Source organism: Helicoverpa zea, chromosome 19 (assembly GCF_022581195.2).
Source record: "Helicoverpa zea isolate HzStark_Cry1AcR chromosome 19, ilHelZeax1.1, whole genome shotgun sequence".
In the NCBI taxonomy this organism is placed as follows: Eukaryota; Metazoa; Arthropoda; class Insecta; order Lepidoptera; family Noctuidae; genus Helicoverpa; species Helicoverpa zea.
In genome coordinates this window covers 247,445-275,079 of record NC_061470.1, presented here as the reverse complement: position 1 = coordinate 275,079, position 27,635 = coordinate 247,445, and the positions used below count along the sequence as shown (strand labels likewise).

At 43.8% G+C, this 27,635-nt stretch overlaps 1 protein-coding gene across 1 annotated transcript; it reads left to right on the top strand.

The window, feature by feature from the left end:
- The first annotated feature begins 6,331 nt into the window (after positions 1-6,331).
- On the top strand, positions 6,332-13,802 carry LOC124639699 (apolipophorin-3-like). Its single transcript, XM_047177150.1, has 5 exons — positions 6,332-6,350; positions 12,901-12,989; positions 13,054-13,263; positions 13,349-13,507; positions 13,596-13,802. The coding sequence occupies exons 2-5, from the start codon at positions 12,948-12,950 to the stop codon at positions 13,743-13,745; spliced, it is 561 nt and encodes a 186-aa protein (XP_047033106.1). The 5' UTR covers positions 6,332-6,350; positions 12,901-12,947; the 3' UTR covers positions 13,746-13,802.
- Positions 13,803-27,635: the final 13,833 nt, after the last annotated feature.

Here is a 27,635-nt window from a genome sequence, read left to right as displayed (position 1 = left end):
AGTTACACTATCAAACAAAAAAAATTTTTGGAAAGTTAGTCCAGTCGTCGTTGAGCAAACGATGAACACAGAAAGAGTCACCGACACACTCTAGTAAGTGTAATACGCTACAGCCAGCGAAGTTCTATAAGCTGTATTTCGCCTCCATTATCGAATCATGTTCTGGTCAATACTTAAGTATCTACCTACGTGTAACGTAAGCCCAAACATGAGACCCGTCGACTGTACTGATATCGTCTCCGTTGTCAGGTCAATTCTAAATTGCCTTTATTTTGTTGTAGGCTTTAAGGATGCATGACCTGTCTATTGTAAGTTGTTACCTACCTCTTGCAAGTTTTTACCTATCTAGTGAAAGTTTACAGCTCATCGACTGCAGGAGTCACGACTCAACTTCTGTTTTAAGCGGTTTTAAGTTTGCAAAATAAATTGAGGTAAAAAAATCTTTTATTTAAATGCGCTAAAAAGAAAAAAATAAACTTTTAGTGTACCTTTACTGTCAACTTATAACGACATTTCAAAAACATATTTGACACAATGTTTTAAAAGCTTGACGCGAGATTTAAGTACTTACTTGTATTTACTTCCTTAGTAAAATCGCGACAAACTCAAACTCAAACTCAAACTCAAAATCGTTTATTCAAATTAGGCTGATAAATCAGCACTTTTCGAACGTCAAAAACAAAAGACAGCCCCCAAAACGCCCGCCCTTCACCACTTCCTATGTGTTTTTGCTGGGAAGAAGAAGTGGCGCAACAAACTCCCCAGCAACACATGTCTGTCTGTAAGGTTTGAAGAACCAGAATGTATACAAAACAAGTGAATAAGTCATAAAAATATCATTATCACATGATAACTATTATATAAAATTCAGAAAGAGAAAAAAAAAACAAACTGAACACAAGTAAGCTAGCACACAGATTTACGCCTATAAAGACTAAGTACTCAAGCATTACTTATAGTCCATTAAGTGTATCTAAAGCCTCCTGTTCATAAAATAAAAATGTATTTTTAATATAAGCATAGAATCGGCGTGCCCACCCACATGCGCCGATGTTTATGTTGTAGCTGTACAACACAAACAAGGTGTACCTGCTAGGACTACAGTATTATTATTTTCTTCAAAAAAAAAAAAGCTAATAGAAAATCATACTAAAATTTATAGTGTCAATAGCCATCAACACGACCTGGTACCGCCAGCAGCACCCGTTCACGAGTATAAAGCGAGGATCAGCCATCGCCCCCTTCGCACATTTTTGAGGGAAGGGGACAACCCGACCCCCATCACTACCGCTGGCCATACCGTCTAAAAACTTTGCTTAGCATTGTTTCTTTATGGCTTGCTAGTGACTGCAGCACTTCTTACATGTTCTACTTTTGTTGAATAGCAGCAAGCACGTCATGCTCCCTTAGAGTCTAAGGGTGCTGCAGTCACTAGCAAGCCATAAAGAAACAATGCTAAGCAAAGTTTAACAAAACTTCCCAAAGTAAATAAAAATAAACTCAATTATAATTCAGAATTAATGTCCGAAGTAATTTCAATCAATGTAAACAATAATAATAAGTTAATAATTTAGTTATAGTGATAACAATAATGAGCTGCCTCGCGTTCAACTTAGCGACCAACTATTCCTATCATTTAAATAATCATTAATGCTATAATAAGCCTTCTTTGAAAGAATTGACTTTATTTGTAATTTAAATGCATTAAACGGTAATTGTAGTAAAGTTAGAGGTAGTTTATTATAAAAGCGGATACCGAGCTGAGCCCCAAAAATGATCCATGAACCTTATGAAGTCTGTGAGTGGGTACACACAGTTTGTGCTTGTTTCTAGTGTTAATACTGTGAACATCGCTTTTTTTGGTGTACAAATGAATATTTTGCCTAATGTAAAGTATATTGGCAAAGATAAATTGTGATGCCACAGTAAGAATGCCTATTTCTTTAAAGAGCTCTCTTAGCGAATGTCTACTACCTAACCGGTATATCGCACGAACAGCTCGTTTTTGTAATACAAATATGTTTTGAATATCAGCAGCTTTGCCCCACAGAAGAATACCGTAGGACATAACGCTGTGAAAGTAGCTAAAATAGACTACTCGAGCTGTTTCTACGTCAGTGAATTGTCTTACTTTTCTGACGGCGTACGCAGCTGAGCTAAGCCTTCCCGCGAGGCTAGCTATATGCGAGCCCCACTGAAGTCTGCTATCGACTGATATACCAAGAAATACTGTGGATTTGACAGTTTCTAGAACCTCGTTACTTAATATAATATTCGGGCCTAGGTTTTTCACGTTCGGTAGAGTAAATTTAAGGCATTTTGTTTTCTTCGCATTTAAGACCAAGTTATTAGTACTAAACCAGTGTGTAACCAACGAAAGTGCACTGTTTACGTCGTTAAATTGATCCCTATTTCTGTCGACTTTAAAAATAAGTGAAGTGTCATCTGCAAACAGTACAACGTCACAGATATTCTTCAGATGGTATGGTAGATCATTAATATATACCAGGAATAAGAACGGACCTAATATTGAGCCCTGTGGCACACCTAATTGGACTGATAAACCTGATGATTTACAAGCTTTTAAAACATATAAATTGTGTCAAATATGTTAAATTTGAAATATCGTTTTAAGTTGACAGTAAAGTTACATAAAAGTTTATTTTTTTCTTTTTAGCAGATTTAAATAAAAGCTTGTTTTTAAAGATTTTTTTACCTCAATTTATTTTATACTTTTTATTTTTCACCTGGTAAGTTCCTAAGTCCAAATTCTGTATAGTCTGTTTTTTAATCTCGTAGACTAAATTGACACTTGCAAAATGTCAAACTTCCAAATAATTTTGCTAGCTCTGTGGTGCAGTGTTGTACTTATGATACCGGTACGTTGAATCGTAACTTTTTACAATAAGTCATCCTGAAATAATGGGCTTATTCTTGATGATTACGCATGGCTTTGCGTGGTCAGATATCCCTGGCAGTTTGTAGCACGTCGTACAGCCATGTGTACGTACGTGTATTTTAAATATAAAACTTTGAATGAATATTAAATTCGTCTATTATAGATAAAAAGTTACGATTCAACGAACCGGTATCGTAAGTACAACACTGCACCACAGAGCTAGCAAAATTATTAGAAAGTTTGACATTTTGCAAGTGTCAATTTAGTCTACGAGATTAAAAAACAGACTATAGGGGCGGTTATCTTAGATTTTGATTTGGTAAAGTGCACTTTATTCTACTTGTCAAGCCCTGTCATTGGATACCCATATGGATGGGATTGAAAAAAATAGGTTATTCACCATTTTGTAGTGGCAGCCATCTTGGATTTTTATTTCGTAAAGTGCAATGTGTTCTACTTGTCAATCCCTTTCATTTGATACCCATATTGTATACTTAGGTACCTTAAAAATAACTAGTCCGCCATCTTGTAAATTTAGCCATGTTGGATTTAGGATGACGTCACATAGCTTAACATGCATTGTCATCCAAACTAAACATGTGTGCAAAATTGCAGCTCAATCGGTTGAGGGCAAGTGCCTTAAAATTGAGTTGTAAAATTCCACCCGAACACACATAGTTACATACATACATTGCAAGTTAAATAAAAGCTTGTAAAAATACATTGTTATATTGCCTTATCAATTCGTAATATTCAACAACTGTAGTTTTGGGTCAACAACTGTCGTAAAATGTTTATCAATTGTAAGGAGCCTGACATAGCTTCAATTAGTAGGTATAGCTGCTGAGTTCCGGCAACTCGCGGCCCCCGCCCCGCGCCGCGCTCACTGCAGCACGGCATTTCGAGGAACACGTGCGGCGGTACCTGTGCAGGTCGCACCGAAAGGAACTTTTAGTGAATAGCTGGTGAGCGCGCACCTCGACCGTCCGCTTTGTGTGCAAGTACAATAGGCTGAGCCTCCGCGGTGTAAGCACGTGCACCAGACAAAGACGAGCAGGTAGCGCGGCCGAGTGCGCCACCATCATGACGAGCAGGTAGCGCGGCCGAGTGCGCCACCACGCGCACCTCCGTCTTACTGTCGCACGTCTGGCGACAGGTACTTGCTTCACTTGACTGCGCGTGATTCGATACTCATCGGTTAAATATAAGTCAATGTCAAATCATTTATTTCATTTAGGCCTTTACAAGCACTTATGAACGTCAAAATTATAACTAAGTTTGATTCTAGTTGCCCATTCCAAAAGTAGCTTCCTATGGAGAAGAACGGGCAAGAAACTCCATGGTTACTCTTTTTAAAAATAATATGGTACTTATTACAGTTTGTATGTATTGATACATACAGTAACAGCATGCGAAGATCATGTAGAATCGCAAAGACAAATGAGGATAAAATGACAATTAAAATGCTACATGGTGTTCACATTTACAAATTGGTTTATATTTTGGTACAAAGTTACAAACAAATAATCAAAAGATGAATACAATTTTACTTGCTGGTGTAGGTAATTTTAATTTGTTAATTAATAAGATATTGTCCAGTATGTTTCCAAGCATTTTTATCTTGAATGTAAAGTGTGGCTTTTATATGAGTTTTAAACCGCATGTCATTCAGTTCCAGAATGTTGTCTGGTATTTTATTATAACATTTGACACAAGTTTTGGCCCGATCGCTTTATGGGTATTAAAACTTCCCCAAAGCCGACATCATCAAATGCTACTCAGAAGCAGTTGTAACGATTCCAAGCCAGAGGCTTTCAGATGGATTTGAGAAAACCCTGGTCCTAGACTCCTAGGGCTTGTAAGGTGATTAAATTCACATCATCTGGCTAGCCTTGAGAAAAGGCTACGCAGCCAGTGACTTGATACGAGGCAGAAGAACGTTAAAAGCTTTGCTACGTATTTCAAGTATATATGTATGTATAGCGATACATCATGTGCACATAGCAGCAGCCGGAGAGCTAATTAGTCGCTCGTTAAACAGATTCATTAGTAAGATGACATTCCTTGTTTTCGAACAAGATTAGCAGTTAGTGTAGTAGGTATCGTTATTTGTGTTTCACTGATAATAGTTTTGACTCATACATTTTAATCTTCTTGGAATTCACCAAGTGGCCTCATTATTACAATAAATATCGCATCTTAACAAACAACATTAAGGGGAACATCATTACTGCCACAACAGAACTATGTAAACATCCGCTTCTTAGAACTTGGAATACTTGGCAGCGCCTAAAGAGAACGAAGCCATACCAGCGTGCCGCCAGCGTGCCGCCAGCGTGCAGCCAGCGTGCCGCCAGCGTCCCGCCAGCGTGCAGCCAGCGTGCCGCCAGCGTGCAGCCAGCGTACCAAGCCAGCGTGTGCCAGTGCCGGGCGTAGCCGCGGCGCACGATGAGTGTAGCGTGCACTGCATACAACTATGTATGAAATAATAAAACCTATCATTACTAGCCTGTGCACGTATGTATGTTAACCAGACAATAGCTACTGTCGACCTTGCAAACCGACAGTTTCAAACCTCTTCAGAAATGCTAGCGAACTCACAATATATTTTTTCGAGCAAGCACATCTAGGCACCTACTTAGGAATTCTAACAAAACTCAGTAAACGTGATGCTGAAGGTTCGTAACGGAGTGGGTAACATCGCGAGGCGCACGCATTTCATCAGTAGTGATAAGTAGCGCGATAACGCACAGATGAGGTGGCGCGGATGTCAAGGCCGGTGACGTCGCCCGCTCCGCTCGGCAACCGCGGCACCTGCGCCGGTCCGCAGTCCGAGCTCATCCCACGGCGGACCTTCAGCGCGCTGACACGCGACGCCAGGGCTGCGCCACCCGCCAGCAACAGAGTATCATGCTAATGTCTGTTACACCGCCCCACATCACATGTAGTATAGGGACACGCCACCGCCGCGCTCTGGCCTGAGGCGCCCCTAAAAAGTAGGAAATGCCAAGATTGTGCCAACCAATAGTGCAGAATGTCACTTGCCCAACGCCATTACAGTTTCATTAGCAAACAATATCTTATATATAAAAATCAATTGCTGTTCGTTAGTCTCACTAAAACTCCGGAATGGCTGGACCGATTTGGCTTATTTTGGTTTTAAAATGTTTCTAGAGGTCCAGGGAAGGTTTAAACGATATGAAGTTCGCGGGGTCAGCTAGTTTTTAATAAAAATCTCGATACTTAAACTTTTCAACAAAACTCCCAACACCTAAATATGTATAAACTTTTCTAATAAAGCTTTTCAGGAGCGTGGCAGCCCTGAGCATCTGTCTGTGCTCTGAATGTATGATTAACGTACATTTAAAGAGCACAATGACAAGATCGAGCTTAATGTGGGCAGGTGCGCCACCGTCGGCGAGTCCGCAGCGAACCCGCGACCGCGACACACGTGCGTAGCCGCTCCCGCCCCGCGCTCGCAACGCTCCCGCCTTGCGCCCGCACCGCGCCCGCACGAGCACGCCGCGCCGTCGTGGCGCGCCGACCTCTCAGGGGATGCGCTAATGTTTACTCTTTACTGATCATTAATTAGTGATTGCATCGTTAGACTAATTAGATGATACGCGCAACGTGTGCCGTGCGGTCACGCGCCCCCATGGCCGCGCCGCCTGGCTGAGCCGTACCATGCGACCGCGAGCTGTCCCAGCTCATGCGCTGCACCACTCGCACGAGACACGCTATGCACTCATTTATTAGCCACTTGTAACGGATTGATTGCGTTCCGGAAAGTTCCACCACAACCCTGAAGTTTCGCGGCGCGTTTATCAACGGCGCGGGCAATGTCCGCCGCTATCTGCCAGATGTGACAAGTGTCTCCACGCGACACCTCCGGCCATCTGACCCAACCGGCACCTGACTCTCCCAGCCCCTGACCCTAACGACACCTGACTCTCCCAGACCCTGACCCTCCCGACACCTGACTCTCCCAGCCCCTGACCCTCCCGACACCTGACTCTCCCAGCCCCTGACCCTCCCGACACCTGACTCTCTCAGCCCCTGACCCTCCCGACACCTGACTCTCCCGACACCTGACTCTCCCGACACCTGACTCTCCCGACACCTGACTCACCCGACACCTGACTCTCCCGACACCTGACTCTACCGACACCTGACTCTCCCGACACCTGACTCTCCCGACACCTGACTCTCCCGACACCTGACTCTCCCGACACCTGACTCACCCGACACCTGACTCTCCCGACACCTGACTCTCCCGACACCTGACTCTCCCGACACCTGACTCTCCCGACACCTGACTCTCCCGACACCTGACTCTCCCGACACCTGACTCTCCCGACACCTGACTCTCCCGACACCTGACTCTCCCGACACCTGACTCTCCCGGCACCTGACCCTCCTGGTACTTGACCGTCCCAGTACCCAGGTCCACGTACCTCACACCGCTACTAACTGAAAGTAATAAATACAATTATTATGTAGTTATTGCATCAGTCATGTCCGAATTGCGATTTGTATTTATCATACCTACCTAATAAAAGTCGTGGATCTTATATATTATAAATATGTAGTAGGTATGAGTTGATTATAATTGTAAAGGTTTCAATAGGCGATTCTGTGTACCGAGGTGTTGAAGTAGCTCAGGCTTGACATTGCAGGGCTAGCGGACGGACCCACCACGCCATGTGTGAATGCGCCACTTTGAATCGCGATATCTCAGGAATGGTAACATTTAGGAGAAAACTGTCAATGCCATTTTTGTAGAAAATTTTAAAATCTACAACTTTGGTTTGATGTTTTCTTTTGATAAAACTTACCGTTTTCGAAACAAAAACAAAAAACCTAAAATTTTGACATTTAATCTCGAATAACTTTTGACGCACACATGGGATCGATGGGGACTTTTAATATTTTATTTATAGAGATAAACCCCAGCTCTCCACCAAAATTCAGCTTTCCAGGATTTTTTGTTATTCGACCGCTACTTTTATGTCTATAGCTAGTACGCAAGCGTGTGAAACTAGTCGCGAATACATTGGAATTCACTTTTTATACAAAGTCTTCCGATGTGTACAGCAGCAGTACGCAAATACTCGCATATATTTTGTAGTGGCCAAAGTAACTTGCTTTGTTCCATAATATACAGTGCTAGTCCGCATGCAAACTAATCGTGTATACATTGGAATAGGCGCGAAAACTTTACGATTTTAATCTATTCGCGAGCAGTTGCATGCTCGCCATTTTGATTAAAACACGACCTAGCATTTAATGTTAATTTAAATATTAATAGTGCTCGTTCAATTAAAAAACATTGTATTAAAAATTGAAGTTAGTGACGAAAACGAATCGCTGCAAAACCGACTCCACGTAGTCTTGTCTGCCCTACCCCTAGAGTGCAATTCAAAACCGCGTAGGCGCGGAGGGGCGAGGCGGCCTGCGAGCTGAGGCACAGGTAGTTTTAACGCCCGCCGACGCGGCTGAGGCTGGCCGGCTGTGCCGGCCAGCAAGCCGAAGCTGGGGAGTGAGCGTGAAAACCATCTGCGATGATAAGCTCGCATGGGACCGCCGGAGCCCCGCAGCACCGGAGCCGTGACAGAAGCGATGCTTGCTGCATGTTGCTTGCTTACATTTTAAAGGTACTGAGTTAAAAAATTAGAAGCTAATTAAATATATTTTACGATGTCATTTAATAGTATTTTAGAAGTTTACTGTTAGAATGCCTGCTACAAATTTGGATGCTAAAAAATAACTATCATGCTGAGTTGTATTTAAAGTGGTTTACTTAGAAGATAACTAGTGGCTAAGATAGTATTATTTAGATGCTCGTTAATTGTGGCTGACTTAATAAGTAATTTAGAAGGCAACATACATTTTGGGGCCGAATAATGATATTAAAAAGAAGCCTGTTTAATTAGCATGTTTAATAAACAAACTCAGATTCAGAAGCCATTTTTATTTAATGCTTTACCTAATATTAATTTTGTATAGTTAAATTTGACCGTGTATAAATTGGAAAGGTGCATGTGCACGTCTAAACTACGCAAAATTCGTGTATAGTTTGAAATCACAAATTAAAAAACAGCATTACAAAGTATCAGCGAGCAGTTTCCTATGGATGCGTTTTGGCTATGTACACTCTGTAAATACGCGTGGTCGCACCCCCGTGCCGACATTGTCCTATTGTGCCATTCGCGTCGCGCGACCCATTACCCCTTTACTACTGTCAACTGTCAGCCTACACCAAGTCTGATTTGGATCAGCAACTCATAGATTTATTACCTTATATACATATCTAGTGCAATTATTATTTTTGTTGCTGTTACGGAGACAAATTGTTGTAAATGATATTACGGCAGGATGGCGATCATGCAGTGTGATAACCTGGCATTGCGAATGTAGTGATGCGCTGGAGCGCTGTCGGGTCGCAGCTCGCAGTATGACGCGCGCATGTTGTGTAAAGTTTCCGCGCAGTAGGGACATGGTGACGCGAGTCGCAAGCAGGATCCCGGTTGCGTGGTAGCTCTATCACGTCTTCTGGAATATTTTCGTTTTGCCACACTTAATTTAGCCATAAGTAAGAATCGTCTTTTGGCGTTTTTTTTTTGGTATACATGGTACAAAAAGTTTGTTGTAAGTAGGTATATCAATGCACAGGAGGCACAAAAATGGTTGTGCTGAGCACCAGAGATAGATGGTTGAGATAGTATGATGATAATGAGATGGCGTTGTACTTAACTATTAAGTAATCTAGGGTAACATTCAGAGATAGAATTACCAATAAATTGCTCTGAACACAAAGTCAAGCCTCTGAGCTGGGGCCCGATTCTCCTAATTTTACTTAAGCAACATACGATTCACGTTCGACTGCGATCCAATCCCGACTCGATTACGATTGAAGCGTATGTGGCATTCCGCTATTTTTTCTTTAAAATAAACGTTTTTATCCTTCTGTCATTCAGTAATGAATCATTTTGTCTGCAAATGATTTACGATTGCAATATGATTGTAGAGCAAACTACCGTATATACCAAAATCACCAAAATAGCAGACCAATCGCAAACCAATCGAACGTCGTTGGAATACAATTGGTCTTATATTAGTAGCAGAATGCCCGATATGGTTAAAACTGCTATTGCGATCATATTGCGATTCGATTTCTATTCGATTTTGACATTATTAACTTAGGAGAATCGGGCCCCTGGGCCCCTCACATAGACCGGTGCTGAACACGCTTGGAATGGAGACCATGCGATTACAACATGCCGCTGGATAGGCCGCAGATAAGATGGAAAGATGACATTACCAAGATCACGAGCAATTTCATCAAAACAGTCCAAAAGTAGAGCAGAGTAGAAACTGTAGAGTCCCTGTCAGTACGGTCACCAAGGCAAAACAAAATGCTATAAGATTTGGAACGCTTCATCCTACTAATATTATAAACGCGAAAGTTTGTATGTATGGATGTATGGATGTTTGTTACTCTTTCACGCAAAAACTACTGAATGGATTTTAATGAAACTTTACAATAATATAGCTTATACATCAGAATAACACATAGGCTACAATTTGTAAACATATTGTTCGAAATACTAAACCTGCGCAGACGAAGTCGCGGGCACCAGCTAGTAGGATATAAACATAATATATAAACACTTACGGCCAGTTTCTTCATCAAAAGTTAAAGTTAAAGTAATGTCTAAAGTAAAAGTAACGGTCAAATTCGTTTTTTCAAGGCTAAAGTGACAGTAAAACTAATAGAAAAATTGAATTTAACCGTTACTTTTGCTTTAGACATTACTTTAGCCATAACTTTAACTTTAACTTTTGATGAAGAAACTGGCCGTTAAACATAATACTAAATGAAAACCATAAGACGAGACACAGGTACTTTACCCTCGGTACCTGAATGTTTCTCTCAGTTTGACTAACAGCCAGTTTCTTCATCAAAAGTTAAAGCCAAAGTAAAAGTCAAAGTAATGTCTAAAGTTAAAGTAACGATCAAATTCAATTTTTCTATTAGTTTTGCTGTCACTTTAGCCTTGAAAAAACGAATTTGACCGTTACTTTTACTTTAGACATTACTTTAACTTTAACTTTTGATGAAGAAACTGGCCGTTAGTCTGGTTAATCTTTTTGCTTGTTTGTTATTTACCTACCTAGTGGGTATTGCGACTTTCTTACTAATAAGTCGCTGATTACCCATTAATCAATGTATGAGTCAACTCATACGGCTAAATTCTTGTTGCTTTTATACGATAGGCCAGTATCTTTGAAAACGGCAAATAACCACTTCATATCAGGCGTAGCAGCATGACTCCCATTGCACAGGGAAATATTACCAACAAAACAATCATTGAATCTTTACTTGTTGATGCTGTCAAACAACTATACATGGCTATGACAAGTAATTCATTTGTAAAAAGTGTGGGTAAATTTACTTATATATATATCTAAATATATAAAACTCAAAGGTGACTGACTGACTGACTGACTGACTGACATAGTGATCTATCAACGCACAGCTGAAACCACTGGACGGATCGGGTTGAAATTTGGCATGCAGGTAGATGTTATGACGTAGGCATTCGCTAAGAAAGGATTTTGATCAATTCTACCCCCAAGGGGATAAAATAGGGGATGAAAGTTTGTATGAAACTTTGTCAATTTTAAACCGATCGGACTGAGACTTTGCATGCATAAAGCTACTATGGCGTAGGCAACCCTTAAGAAAGGATTTTGATACATGTACATGTACAAATGACAGCTTTGTCAGACTCAAAGCATATATAGGTACCTTGATTTTAGCTGTTTCCTGTGAGAATTACTTACGCACCATACGTAATAATTTTCCAAATTGGCTGACTAGATCCAGAGATATTCACAACGTCACAAACTTTACTTCTTTTGTTTAGATAAATGGTCACATACACAACACAACCTTGATCAATGAATTTATGCGACTGCTAAGTGCTAATCCTAATTATACTGTCACGTGAAAGAATGCACCTACGGGATAAGTAGTATTTTGACGATTCTATATTGCCCACGCAGACGAAGTTGCGGGCAACAGCTAGTATATATATATATATACGACTCATTTCCGTAGAACTTAATAGTTCTGCCCGATTGGAATTAATCGTTTACTACCCTTTTTATTTCTTTCGTAATGAAGTTCATCCTACTTTAAATTACTTTTTGAAAAAAAAGGATCAACAATGGCCTACAAGGCAGTAACGTAACGAGAGCCTAATCTGATACCTCCCCCGAGCCTTCTCATTTTAACAACACTTTGTTTTTATTATTCCTGTTTACACCGCAATCAATCAGTAAGGAACAAATGTGCACTGTCGACAGATGGTCCTCTAACTACAGTACATTATTGATGTGACTGCGGGTCCTTGACTGGCCAGGAAGTAATACAAGTCAAGGCAAATCAGCCGTTATAGCCAGCCTATAAGGTGCGCAACTATTTGCATACAATCAATTCATTACTAGACTCAACCCATAGCGGCGACAATGGGTCGGCACCGACACATCACGTGATAGTGTTTACCTGTAGACTCCAGCTCAGCGCACCGCAAACACTACACTTTGGTTTTGTATTTCTTCATTGTTGAATTAATAGAAATCTCTACTACAAGGGGTTCCATCTAACGTAGTTTCGTGAGCGAGCGTGTCATGCGAGTGGTGCTGGAGGCGGCGAGTATGCAGGTCGCGCACAGGTCGCTATCGCTGCACGGTCACGGCGCGCACCCGGATGGCTACGTGTTTGTAAACACGGCCTAGGAGCAGAGGGCAGGGCCGCGGCCGCGGGCGGGGGGCGGGCGCGGGGCGGGGAGCGAGCTGCTAGGAAAGTTTCCCTGCGGGGTGTAGGCTCGCCTCCCAGCGCCGCCCGCGCCCCGTTATCGCCGGTGCGTTATCTGTCGCCGCACTATATAAACCCAGGCAATTCGTATCCCGGCACATTCACTGTTGTGTTGCAGATTCAGTCAGAACCCAACTTTGTCTTCCTCAATAGAATATCAGCATAATGGCCGCCAAGTTATTCGTCTTAGTCGCTTGCATCGCCCTGGTGAGTAGCAGCCCCCCGCCCCCGCCCGCACCCCCGCACCTGTCTGACTGTCTGCTGTCCACAGAGCCATGCCGCCATGGTGCGCCGCGACGCGCCCGCCTCGCCGCTGGCGGAGATCGAGAAGCACGCCGCTGAGTTCCAGAAGACCATCAGCGAGCAGTTCAACTCGCTCGTCAACTCCAAGAACACCCAGGAGGTGAACAAGGCGCTTAAGGAGGGCTCCGACTCCGTGCTGCAACAGCTGTCTGCCTTCTCCAGCAGCCTCCAGGGCGCGGTCAGTATACAAGCTTCCGTTTAGTGCGTGACGCCTCTCCGTATATTGAGTGCACACGAGTCTCAACGTAATGTCGATGTTGCAGATGAGTGACGCGAACGCCAAGGCTAAGGCCGCGTTGGAGCAGACCCGCCAGAACATCGAGAAGACCGCCGAGGAGCTCCGCAAGGCGCACCCCGAGGTGGAGAGCCAGGCCGGAGCCCTGCGCGACAAGCTGCAGGCCGCCATCCAGACCACCGTGCAGGTGAGTACCGCGCCGTCGCCGCCGCCGCGCCCGCCGCGCCCCCACCACCGTGCGCTCGATGCTCATGTTCCGCTGTTCTGTTGCACAGGAGACCCAGAAACTCGCCAAGGAAGTCGGCAGCAACGTAGAAGAAACCAACCAGAAGCTTACTCCTAAGATCAAGGCCGCCTACGAAGACTTCATCAAGCAGGCCGAGCAGATGCAGAAGAAGCTGCACGAGGCCGCCAACAAGCAGTGAGCACCCGCGCCGCCTAACGATACCGTCTAGCACCAATAAACACATACCATGTACCTACTGATGGCTTTCACTGTCGGCTCTCCTCACCCTCGCGGCCGCAGCGCCCGTCACGTGCCCGTGCCTAGCGTGCGCGCCGCCCCTTATCACCTAGTTGCTATCGCTATACCTAGTGTCACACGGAGCGCTCGCTCGCTGATACCGCACCTATCGCTATGTTCTGCTACAGGCTAAATGCCGATTATTTGCGAATATTTATGAAACAAAATCTTACAAGCTGATTGCCGGAATTGACCCACGTTACACTATATTTTCAGCTCAGTATCATATCACATTTTATAAAAGTCGTCACCTGTGTAGGCTTGAAGTCGGTCAGAAACAGGATGCAGTCATGTGATGACTGGAGTGATTGCCTAGTTCACCTCTCACCAACTTTCTTTTCTGTTACTAATTGTATCGACAATTCATTGAGATCCGGTTTACCTGGTTACTGGTAAAGTGTCAGTTACTTATCTGACAGTTAATGCTCTCTGCCAGATAAAGGCTGCTTATTTATAATTTCCTCCTTATATCCCAGAACTTTGAAACTAAACGTTTAGGTATCTGTCAGGCAAGTTCCTGATAGGCTATCAGGGACTTTATCAGTGACCGGTGAGTGGTGATAACTGATAAGTGAGGTGCGGATGAGTGTTTACTCGCTTCCCGCTCCCGTCCAGCGTGCGGACGCCACCTGGCGCACGGCCGCGCGCGCTCCTCGCGACGACCACGATCATTCAACGATACTCTGCCAAAAGCATCGAAATGAGCCGCACTGTTGTCATAACCTAACGAATGTAATCAGCGTTACTGGTGTAGGTACCTATCATGTCAACACAATATATTATCATATTGGTTTCTGCCTACTCTGAGAACAGTCAGTCATGTTATTTCCACACTACTAGAATATAGTCTGGAAGCCGCACTATCATATTTATATAAAGCACCTAGAAAGCGTACAAAAACTTTTTTTGTATCATCTATCCTCCAAAGATCATGTGGCAAAATAAAAACACGCTATGAGAAAGCTTAAATGTTATAATTTCTGAGATCTCGTAAATCAGAGAGTAGTGCTTCGCTTTTACCCGTTTTATGCGGAGTTACCCGCGTCCCGTGGCAACCACTTCCACTACTCAGATTATTGTAGCCAAATATGTTACTCGCGGATGTGTAGTGGTGCTTCCCAACAGTCAAAGAATAATTCCAAAAGATTCAGTAGTTTCAGACTTCTTTTATGAGAAATCAAATGAGCCGTCCAGCTGTGGCTTAGCAGCGTGAGGGAGTGTCACACTCTTACTAACTACCCTAAACCCATCACGTTCCTTCTTAAGGCGCAGACAGCCAAAATTGTCTCAAACAATTTTTTGGCCAAATCTTTACAGTTTTTGACCATGAAATAAACCGGCCAAGTGCGAGTCGGACTCGCGCACCGAGGGTTCCGTACAAATCCTGTATAGATAAAAAGTGAGTCTCGCGCCAACCGTTCAGTTTAGAACAATCATAGTTATGGTAATTTCGTGAGAGTCAAAATAGCTAATATTTTTTATTTTATAATATAACTAAAATAGTAGGCCAGTACCTTGTAAAAGTTATTTTATTAAAGTTATTTATATACAACATTTTATAGTCATCATTCAGAAATCTGATTGAAAATAACTAATTATGTCTTAAAGGTCATTGGGCATATCTGACCCGCTTTGTAAAAAGTGGCGGACATGAATCAAAGTAGTTTTAAATCGTGGAGAATGGTATGACGTTTCTTTGAATATAAATATTTTATTAAAATTCCATGGAGACGAATGTCCAGGATCGTTTGAAAAATATAAAAGACAAGCAGTTTCAGAGGATTGTACAGGTTGCAATGCTAGTTTTTATTGTTAAAGACTTTTCATAAAGAAAGAACATGCCAATTCGGATGACCAGGTTCTGATGAGGATCTGGAAACCCTGAGAAATCGATGGCAACTCTTGAATATTGTAGTCACGCAACGAGTCAAAACCAGACATGTGAGTGTATTTTTGAGGGTACTTGTAAACAGTGAAGGTTTGGAGCTGATTTGATTATGGAGACTACAGAGAGTCGAGGGAACTTCTGAACGGTATGTTGCAATTACCACGTGTTTGGGCTTATTTTATTCGTATTGGCGAAGACTTTCCACATAGATAGGTTTTTAACTGCCATTGTGGGATCGATAGCAAAGATCAGATATAGTTATGGGAATTCCTTTACAATTTATAACGTAACCTTGTGTTGGAGCTTATTTTATTTTAGGTGATGAGAATTCACTACTCATGGGATCTTTTATCTAGACACACGGCAGTGTGTCTGCCAAGTTCGAGCAAAAAAGGCGACACACCCGCCGTGGGTTATATTACACGAACCATTTCGGGCCAAATTCGACCCCCCTGTAACTCAAAATCTATTTTATTTACGCATATCAAATTTCTAGTATCTGTTTTTTTTTTTTTTTTTTATTAATAAAGCCTTACCGCAGACTTGAGGGTCCGCGCTTTTATTTACATTTTTTTTTTATTTAATTATAATTTTTTTGCCGTCTTGGCCTCACAACTTATGTCTAGTCTTAAGACTATGTGAGTCCACCGCGTATTTACGTTTTTATTTTAATATTTGTCGGAGGCGAACATCAAGGATGGCACTATCGTCCGACATCAGTTAGGGTAATGAAGCAAAGAGATAACTCAAAGAAACTCAAAACTCAAACAAACTAAAAACTCAAACGTTTATTCAAATTAGTCAGAACAAAAAGACAGCCCCAAAACGCCCGCCCTTCGCCACTTCCTATGTGTTTTGGCTTGGGGAGAAGAAGTGGCGGAACAAACTCCCCAGCAACACATGTCTGTCTGTTAGGTTAGAAGAACCTTTACACTTTAATTTCAAAAGACACTTAACACACTTTACAATATGGATCTACAACGGTACTACAACACTAGGCAATAACACTAGACGTGACGTAGGGCAGTTTCGAGATGTGCGCAGCACGACGACTCGACCAAGACTGAGCTCTGCGGACGCCACGCTGACCGCCACTACTCTGCCAAGCGCGCCAAAATGTTGTTTCACCGGAAACGCCACCAGAGGGCGCGCTTGCGTGACGTTTAGTGTCCGTACTATTGACAGTCTCCGACACGGCCATCCTGCGTAGACCCACGTCCTCGTGGGTTAATCTGCAACAACACAAACACAGCACAGTATGCACAGTACAACCTCGGCCACTCCTGACCACTATGTAGCACACTGAACAAAAGTCACACAGATCCATCTGAACCACAGAACCACATAGGGTCATAATTACGCCACACAGGCTTATTAATATCGCTCACACTTGAATGCCACACAGGCTACCAACTGCCACACAGGCTACCAACTGCCACACAGGCTATCAACTGCCACACAGGCTCCTAACTGCCACACAGGCTCCTAACTGCCACACAGGCTCCTAGCTGCCACACAGGCTCCTAGCTGCCACACAGGCTCCTAGCTGCCACACAGGCTCCTAGCTGCCACACAGGCTCCTAGCTGCCACACAGGCTCCTAGCTGCCACACAGGCTCCTAGCTGCCACACAGGCCAGTCATTGCCACATAGGCTAGTCATGCCACACAGGCCAGTTATTGTTAAGTTTGTCTGATCAATCTAAACATTTTCAATGCAATAGAATGCTTTCACCTTGTGCGATGACATGCGATGTCCTGGCCTGCCGCAACTCATACTGCCTCCACGACAAATCTGGGGGAGGATGACGCTCCAAACAGCAACTGCAGCGCAGCTCGCCCGCCGCTTGACTAGTAGACCTCGTCCTGTTCTTCAGGCTCGGTTCACCTTAGATGTTATCTGTTAAGTCAGAAATGGAAAGTGCTTAAGCATCAAATATTGACAACATATGGGTCAGCAACAAACCTTCTCGATGGTAAGACCTAAACACATGTTATGGGTTTTAAGAATAGCAATCACCATTTAAATGAAGAAACTAGTTACATTAAATTCTAAGCACGAAATCAAAGAAAGATCGAATTGCTAGTCAGACTGAACTTGTAAATTACAAAATCATTACAGCTACGGTTGTCATTCACATCAACGCCTTCTACTCGATAGGCTTCACAAAACCGTCGTGTCCCTTAGCCGAGCTCTCAGCCCATCCTGGCCTCCTAGGGACCACAACCACAACCACAGTGACATGACACCAACTGTACCACAGATGTATACGGGTCTCTTCCTGGTCACCCCGATGCCGTCACACAGGCCAACGAGTCTCTTCCAGATCACCCCGATACCCATCATAGTTACAGCTTAACACAATAAAAACAGTACCGCAGACTTTACACAGGTCTCTTCTTGGTCACCCCGATGCCATCACACAGGCCAACGGGTCTTTTCCAAGTCACCTTGGTCTCTATCATTGGTACAACTTAGCGCAACGAAATTACAGAGTAGGTGAACGTAACACTTTACCAAAAATCTATCGTCTGATGCACAATTCAATCAAATGACGCAAAAACTGAAATATTCTAACTTTAGGATATTGATGAGATCAGATAACTAATAATTTTCAACTCTGGGATCAAACCTGTGAACCTAGGTTTCTGATTATCTACGATTCCACCAATTAATAAGCGCTACCACTAAACAACGAGACTGAAACTGCCTCAAGTTTAAAAATGTCGTAAGACAAATAACCTCAACATAAAGCAAAAATGGATCGGTCTCACCGGGTTTCCACTCAACGCGCATGACGATCGCACATCGCTATGGCGCGCAGTAACACACGACACGTTGACACGTTGGGCTCCTGGCAGGCAGCTGGGATGCTCCGCAATAATTTTGACGCCATATTGCACAATAACCACCGTCATTGTTGAAACATGAAAAAAAAAGACAAATTCGGTTAATTTTCTAGCATACCTTCAATAACTAACTTGACATGTAACAATGGAAACCGATACACCATTACCGTAACCGTGGTTACCATACTTGTACCTTCGCTGAAATTCTCAATAAATCTTCTACTACAAACTCACATTTGAAATTATCGACGTTCTATTTTTTTTTTGTCAATGGGCAGAATTTTATCCTCGCATGGCGAATTCTTAACACATGTGGGCATTCGGATTACATCCCACTTCTGATGTCGGAGGCGAACATCAAGGATGGCACTATCGTCCGACATCAGTTAGGGTAATGAAGCAAAGAGATAACTCAAAGAAACTCAAAACTCAAACAAACTAAAAACTCAAACGTTTATTCAAATTAGTCAGAACAAAAGACAGCCCCCAAAACGCCCGCCCTTCGCCACTTCCTATGTGTTTTGGCTTGGGGAGAAGAAGTGGCGGAACAAACTCCCCAGCAACACATGTCTGTCTGTTAGGTTAGAAGAACCTTTACACTTTAATTTCAAAAGACACTTAACACACTTTACAATATGGATCTACAGCGGTACTACAACACTAGGCAATAACACTAGACGTGACGTAGGGCAGTTTCGAGATGTGCGCAGCACGACGACTCGACCAAGACTGAGCTCTGCGGACGCCACGCTGACCGCCACTACTCTGCCAAGCGCGCCAAAATGTTGTTTCACCGGAAACGCCACCAGAGGGCGCGCTTGCGTGACGTTTAGTGTCCGTACTATTGACAGTATCCGACATATTTATATATATATGTATACAGAAATTTTTTATTACTTACACAATACTTAACACTATATTCATGGACTTTGGCAACTTAGTTAAACACGATTTTTTGGGACAGGAACGGATTGGGGATTGGTCTCATTTCCCGCTAGCGACTAGGGACTTTGCGAGTGCTAGTAGGGCTAACATGACAGTGGAGTCTCGATGTTGCATGGCCGTATTGAGGTTGTATTCGACGACCGTTTTTATTGGCGCGTCCATCGCTCGCTTTATGAAACGGCCAGTGGCATCGTCGGCGTCATCTGTGTAGTAGACGCAGCTAGCCGTATGTCTCGACACTGCCACTACCGCGTGGGAGACGCTGTCATGAATTTGGAGCTTCCTGGACTTAGTGTTTATGATGACGACGCTGTCGTATGTCAGTCCCTGAGCCTCGTGAATGGTTAAGGTACGCGACCCTTCACCGGACCCGTATCCCTGGCTAATAAGAGAAGATTTCTCTTCTTGCGTATGAACCAAGAATAGGGTGTTCTGGGCGGTGGTCGGTATTTGCGCTCCCGTAAAACCCTTCAAGCTCAGGGAATGAACATGAGACAGCGACGTTTTAGAGGAGTATATACCTGAGTATATCTCGCTGAGTGCGAAGGCCACATCCATCGGGTTACGGTGGGTGCAGAGCAGCTCCTGTGTGATGCCAGCCACCAGATATGGACGGGTATACTTTAATGGAAAAAGGTTATCCCTGTCCAAATATGGTAGCTGATTCACGTCTCCGATGAGGACGACCTCGCTTGCACCAGACAACTTTGCTGCCATGACTATGGCCCCGAAGTGGTTCATGAGAGCTTCGTCTACCGTCAAGCGGTGACATTTCTCATTTGGCTTGAACCCGTTGGCTAAAATTGAGGCCATAGTGCGCACCTTTGTCTTCGCCCTATCGCCCAATTGGTGCGCAAGCTTTCCTCTTAGATCTTTGGCCGCTTCAGTTGTCGTGGTGGCTACGACGTCCCTCCTCTCGTCGAAGTGTTTCACCACCCAGGTAGTTTTGCCGCACCCCGGCACCCCATTTACCCATCTGATATTGGGTACCGCCCAAGGTTCCATCGATGCTGAGGTGTCTGAGGTCCCAGAAACGGTCTGTGCCATTTCAAGAATACTATCCTCCAGCATGATTTTGGTACATTTGGCGGTAACCACTATCGGGTCATCGTGTGGCGTCTGGAATTTTATTTTGCCAGTTCGCTCCGTTGCTTCTTCGTCCAGGGCCACGAAACCGTTCTTTGCGCTGTAGGCAGCCATGTACGACCCCGTCATTTCCCCCGCAATGACTTGGGAGTTGGCGTTGTCGTACACCGCCGCCTCTGCTTCCTTGAGCAATACCCGGAGCAGACCCTCATTTTCTCGACGGAAGGTCAGCATGATCTTGTTGCAAGTTCTAAGGTTTACCTCCTTTGTGGCCCTTACGACTGCAACGTACTCCAGGAAAGCGCTTTTGACATGGTCCGTGGTGCCCAAACTCATCGCGAGGGTCGGTGGGCTGACCTGCCCCTTGTCTGCTCTTGTAGGCTTAGGCTTTGGTGACTCGGGCTCTTTGGGCTTTTTTCGGAAAAACCGCTCCACTGCTGATTCCTGTTTCGCTGTTGGTGATTTGCGACTGACCGATGGGAGCATGGCGCTCAGGAAAGAACCGATAGCTTTAAGGCGATTCCGCGCACGAGCGTGCTCCTCTTTGCTGGTGGTATTCCTTTGCTCCTTTGCGGCTTTTTCAGCAGCTATCTTTTGCTGGGCTCTTTCAGACCCGCTTTGCGCAGTTGGACTTTTTGTGGGGCTCGTCGCGCCGGCTGTAGGGTTTCCGGGGACTTTAAGGAAACTCAGGGTTTCCCCTCTGTCCTCGTATACTACCACCTCATGGTGTTCCGAGGCTTTCAAGCAGCCGAAGCGGTCTGCGACGTCACCCCTTTTCCATCCAACTGCCATCGCGTCGACGCTTATGGTGCGAGCCGTGGCTGGCGCTTCTTCTTCATCCTCTGCGATCTTTTGCAGCAGTGAGCACGCCTGAGTGAATGGAGTCTCCTCTCTCCACTCGAGTATTACGATCGTCTTGCCTTTGAATCGCAATAGTCGGCATCGGTGAGAGGCTACTTCCAATTGAGGCAGTGCATGGTACTTGCTGCCTTTTATGGTTGTCTTGGTGGTGCAACCGTTGATCAGGGCGGCGAGGCCTGGTGCAATGGTTATTCGAGCTCCAACTTGACTCGAGCCTATGCAGAAGCTTATGCCTAGTTTTTCCACTTCCCTGTTCATAAACAAGGCGACTCCTCGCAGTCTTATGCCTGGCACTCCGTCTCCTCCGAATGCCAGAAGCTGTACGATGGGCATGGTACTTGGAGCTGACTGTTGACTGGTGGGTGATTTCTGTGGCTGCGCTGGTTGTGAGTTGGTGTTAGTAGGGGTCCTTTGTGTGGTTGTCAGTTCTGTGTTAGTTGAGTGTATGATTGTCGTTTGTCTGGTTGTCAGTTCTGTAGGTGTCTGTTCTGTAGTCGTTTCGTGTATGGTTGTAGTTTGTGTGGTTATCGGTTGTGTGGTTGTTGTTAGTGTTGTTGTCGTTTGTGTTGTGGTTGTCGGTTGAGTGGTTCTTGTCTGTGTTGTTGTTGACGTTAAATGTGGTTGTATGGTGGTGGTGTGTATGGTTGTAGGTGTGGCGGTCGTGGCGAGTGTAGTGACTGCGCTGGTGTCAGATGGCGATCTGTTCTGATTTCGCGGAGTACGGTCCGTTTTGTTGGCCGCAGCTGCGACTATGGCTACTTTGCTCGCGAAAGCAAGAAATGGTTTCCTAGTAGCCGGTTTCCCCATGATAGTGTGGAGTGTGGACTGACTTAACTGGATTCCGATCGTGTGTTCCAGTTCCATTCTGTCGTGGCAGAACCTTGGACACTCGAAAAGCAGGTGCCAGACTGTTTCATCGCAGCTGGGGTCACAGACGCACGAGGGACTGTTTTTGAGGTGGAATCTGTGGAGATACGCTGAGAATCCTCCATGCCCGGTTAGGATCTGGATGTGTGTCGGTGTAAGGACAGCTTCTTTAAGTGTTCTTTTTGCCGCAAGGACATTTGGAAAGAACACTTTTGTGACCGCTCCTGTGCTGGAGGATTCATATCGCGCTTGCCACTTTCTGATAGTCCCCTCCCGTATTTTCCTTCTCACGTACGATACGGGAACTTTTTTGTACTCCGCTGTATTTTCTGTCAGAGCAGCCTCTTTGGCCAGCTGGTCCGCTCTCTCATTCCCTGGAGTTCCCACGTGGGCCCTCAGCCAGAAGAATTTCACGTCTCTGCCCTCTTCTCTGATATCTCGGACGCATCCCTTTATCTGGAGTGCCAGGTGGTGTGTGACAGACGGACTCCTCAGCAGGTCAAGCGACGATCTTGAGTCGCTTAAGATGCTGACGGAGGCCGCCCTGGACTCTTTTACCATCCTGACAGCTCTATAGAGAGCGTACATTTCAGACTGGAAGACAGTGTTGTGTGGCTCCAGGCCGAAGGTGCTGGACTTGGACTCTTTCCCATTTTCCCACCATGTAATGGCAGCCCCTACTTTCCCCTCTATCTTGCTGCCGTCGGTGTAGATCTGGGGACCGGTTACTCGTTGGGTCTCTTGGGTTTCGGGAGTCCAGTCTTCTAGACGTGTGTACTCTGTTATTGTGAGTAGCGCCGGGTGAGGGTTTTTGGAGTGGTGCACGTTGCGCTCCAGCTCTCGTTCCGGCGGTATGAACTCTTGGGAATGGCCTTTTTTGATCTTGAAAAGGGTAGCGGCCTCGATTACCTAGGGGGAGTTGGCCTGAAAGGATGAGTGCCGATGACAGAGACACCGTGCGGTATGCTTTGCAGATCTTCTGTGCGAAGCCTCGTTGCAGTGAGTCAAACTGTTTTCTCGTCATTAATTTCTCTGCTGCAGGCTCCCACGCACTCGCTGCATACAACACGATAGGCTCTATCACTGACACATATATTGTCCTTATTATCTCTCCGTTTAGGCCCCAGGTCACCTTCGCCGCATACGCCAGTTGCTTGTAGTTCCCCTTCACTTATCTAAAATACAACATTTCATTAATATACCTATTGTAGGTCTTGAGATATTGACGTCAGAAAATCGCTATTTTTACTATACACTCACTGACTGATTCACTTATTCACTTATTCACTGATTCACTGACTCACTCATCAAAAACCTAGACCACTTCCAATGGACGTATTGACTTGAAATTTGGCATGGAGGTAGGTCTTTATGTCAAGGTAAAGGGAAAAATCTGAAAATGGCCAAGTGTGAGTCGGTTTCAAAATAATGAAGGTGTTTTATACCCGGTGTAAATTTATACCCCTAAGGAACTAAAACGAACTAAATTTATCTATATTTATATAATATATCTTCGAATGGTACAAAGGTTTGTATTTAGTCAAAGTAAAGTAAAAATCTGAAAACGGCCAAGTGTGAATCACTTTCGAAAATAACGAATGTGTAACTTTGATCCACGAACATAATATATGGCCTGTCTAGACTATTGGTTGTTAAGTTGGTAAATCTAGTCATAGTTAATCTAGTTCATTTCTTTGTAAGAAACATAGTGCATATTAAAAAATCTAAAAGATAGTATAAATGAGACATTTCTTTAACTAACTTCATCATAAGAAAAAAATAAAATAAACAACCTTACACAAATAAATGAAATCCCACCCAAAACAAAAATGTGAAAGACTGCCAAGTTCGATAATATGGGAATGCTTCGCCTATAAAAGAAGTGAGATCTGAATAAGTACCAAGTTCCATACACATACCTCAGTTAAAAATAGTGACTTTTTAATGATGATTACTTGGCAAGTTTTAATAGAAAATTAAATACTTGATTCATTGCGTTTAGTAGGTTTATAACAAGGTGTATGAAAACTTTGATATCTTTATTATATCTTTATTCGTTCGTGAGAAACAAGGTAGTAAGTTTCATTTTATTAAAATATTTTTTTTTTATATTATATAACTAAAAAAATGAGATTTTCGCAATTTTTCCTATTTGGCAATAAATTAAATTATAATAATAAATTTGGCATGAAGCATTGTCATATAATGCAAATATATGACAATGCTTCATGCCAAATTTCAAGATTCTGAGTTTACGGGAAGTATCCTGTAGGTTTTGATTCCTTTGCGAGTGTCCAAAATTTGTTGAAAATATCGACATAATTGGCTGTATCTTTTGATTGGCTTGGCTTAGAAGTTTGATATTTTCACAGCTTAAAGGGACAATAGACCTGAGTATTTCATGTGAATTTCAGCTTGATACGTCCACGCGTTCTTGAGATAAAGGGTCTTGACAGACAGACAGACAGACAGACAGACGGACAACAAAGTGATCCTATAAGGGTTCCGTTTTTTCCTTTTGAGGTACGGAACCCTAAAAAGTATATGTAGGGAGTAGCCCCACATCAGGAGTTAGGAACTAGGAATGTGTTACAGATTCGTCATAGAATCATCATGGTAGGCGTGAGTATATCGGGCGAGGAGAATAAAATTTTTAAGGAAATGAATTTCACATGAAGATTTTGTGTCGACTGATTTATTTAAACGGGCGGCGCCCTATTTATATGTGTACGCCTGCGACAACGAAAATCGGCTTTTGAAAATATAAAATTTTGAATTTGACATTTGTATTTTTCTTCATGACTATTGAAGGTTGCCAGTCGAAAAGGTTGTATGCGTTTCATGTCGCTACATCACTCCCCCCTAAGCGAAGCGAACGTTTGGTTTAACTGTGCGGCCGGAACGAGTGACGATTGTGTCACGCTGTGGTTTTGCCGCTGCTGCTGGTTGTGGCACTATGCTCGGGAAGCGTGATGGCGACGCTTGTTGCTTATTCTGCATGCTTGAGGAAGTGGGAGTGATTTCCTCTTCGTTAAGTAAGTATGCCGGTTTCAATCTGTCGATAGAGACGACTGCTGTACGCAAAAGCATCTGGATGGTAAATTGTTTTTCTCCTCGATGTATGACTTCGAATGGACCGTCGGTGAATCTTGAGAGGTGATTGCCCTCTATCATTCTTCGAAGATGTTGAACAGCGGTGTACATGGCTAATAATTCGCGATCGTACACGCAGTATCTTCGTTGAGTTTTGCTCATGGATTTTGAGAAAAATGCCGTGGTTTCCAAACGTTGTCGACCTTTCGTTGAAGGACGGCGCCGATGCTAGTATTTGATGCGTCAGTGTATAGACTTAGCGGCGCGTTGGGAATCGGGTGCGTTAGCGTTGTTGCTTCGAGTGTGCTTTGTCGGCATTTCTCAAATGCTTGATCTGCCCCTCGTGACCATGTTGTTTCAAACCAGTCTTGTTGCCAATATGTTGCCGCGAGGTTCTCGGTGAGTCGGAACTGGCTGCTACGGCGGTGCTGCGAATCCCAGTGGGTCGGGACCGGCGCTGCGAGAGTTGCACAGCGCCGCGCTAGTGGCTAGCGACTGCTTCGGCGAGGGATACTCGACCGGCCGAAGTGCAGTGAGCTGGAGCCAAGGTCGCTGGATGTGGCTGAGGGTGCTGACCAGGAATGTGCGTCCGCACATGCTGGTGGTCAGGGATACTCGTTTGAAGCTGGCTGGCTTGAGGAAGGTCTTGCTGTTGACGCGACGATGAGCGATAGCGAAAACGGGAGGGAGGGTGGCGGCGGTATGTCGCGCGCCGATGGCTTGTACGTGGTTATAACATTTTGTTGCGCACGGTCGCTGTAGTGGATGAGTTTGAAGCGACGGCGGCGATTGCAGCAGATTCACATTTTGTTTTCACATCACGTCGGGGTCACCAATTTAAGGAAATGAATTTCACATGAAGATTTTGTGTCGACTGATTTATTTAAACGGGCGGCGCCCTATTTATATGTGTACGCCTGCGACAACGAAAATCGGCTTTTGAAAATATAAAATTTTGAATTTGACATTTGTATTTTTCTTCATGACTATTGAAGGTTGCCAGTCGAAAAGGTTGTATGCGTTTCATGTCGCTACAAATTCACTGTTACAATACACAGTGCCGTAACTAGGGCGGTGCCAGCGGTGCCCAGGCACAGGGCGCAGTCCCTGGAGGGGCGCAGAAATGACCAGACCAGTATCTAGTTTTGTTTCATGCATGGTAGTTAGTAGGTACATTTTGTTTTATTGCGAATATGGTGTAGACGCGCCCTCTGTACTACCTATATCTACTCTACTCTACTATCTATATTACATACACAAACAAAAGTACCTATACCGTAACTATGAGACAATTTCTGTCTATATTCATTTGGAGGGCGCCACTTCTAACTTAGAAGTTCTAAGCAAATCTGTCAATCTAGCTGAGGAGATGTACATATAGTTCACGTTACGCTGTCATTGCTGTCAGCCACATTCATTGGTCCTCCCTTTTATCTTTGATTTTATTCATTAACTACGCGTGCGGCGTTACTGACGCACTAACGTGCGAGAGATAGATTTTGAATAAACAATTTTTATCTTAAAGAAATCTACTAAGTACCTATACCTTCGTAAACAAAAAATAGATAGATTTACTTTTATGCACATTTGTCCACTTTATTGTCAGAGCCTGGTTAGAGCATTTTTCAAGGGCACAGTTTTGAAAGCTCGCACCGGGCGCATAAAAGGCTAAGTAGTTATGGCACTGACAATACAATCAGCGCTTTAATCACACTTTGAAGCTTAACATCCAATAATTCTCAATAATCAAGTAAAATAGGAAATACATAGTAGGAAATAATACTCCATCGACACGCCACAGATCACGTGACCACCATTCGCAATGCCCGAACCAATCTGACTGTCATAAGAAACAAAAGGAACGGTTGTCATTACTTTTCTAAGCTGCCAGTGCTCAGTGTTGTGTCAAGAGCGAGAGGTACAATGAGCCTTCAATAAACCTCCTTGGATGATTCCCATTGCACCTAACACTCTTTGGAGAACCACCACGATTTATCGAAGCGCCGTCGTATATATTAATCTTGAACATATTTCTCAGAAGCCTGTTTCAAAACAGGTTCTCGAAAAGTTTTCTTGATACAAAAAAATTTAAGCTTACCTCTTAAAAAAAAACTTTTTCCAAAAAAATTAAACCGACTCCCAAAAACACTGAAAAGCAAAAAAAAACTATTCTTAGGTGCATCGGCCTAGAATTCGATGTCTAG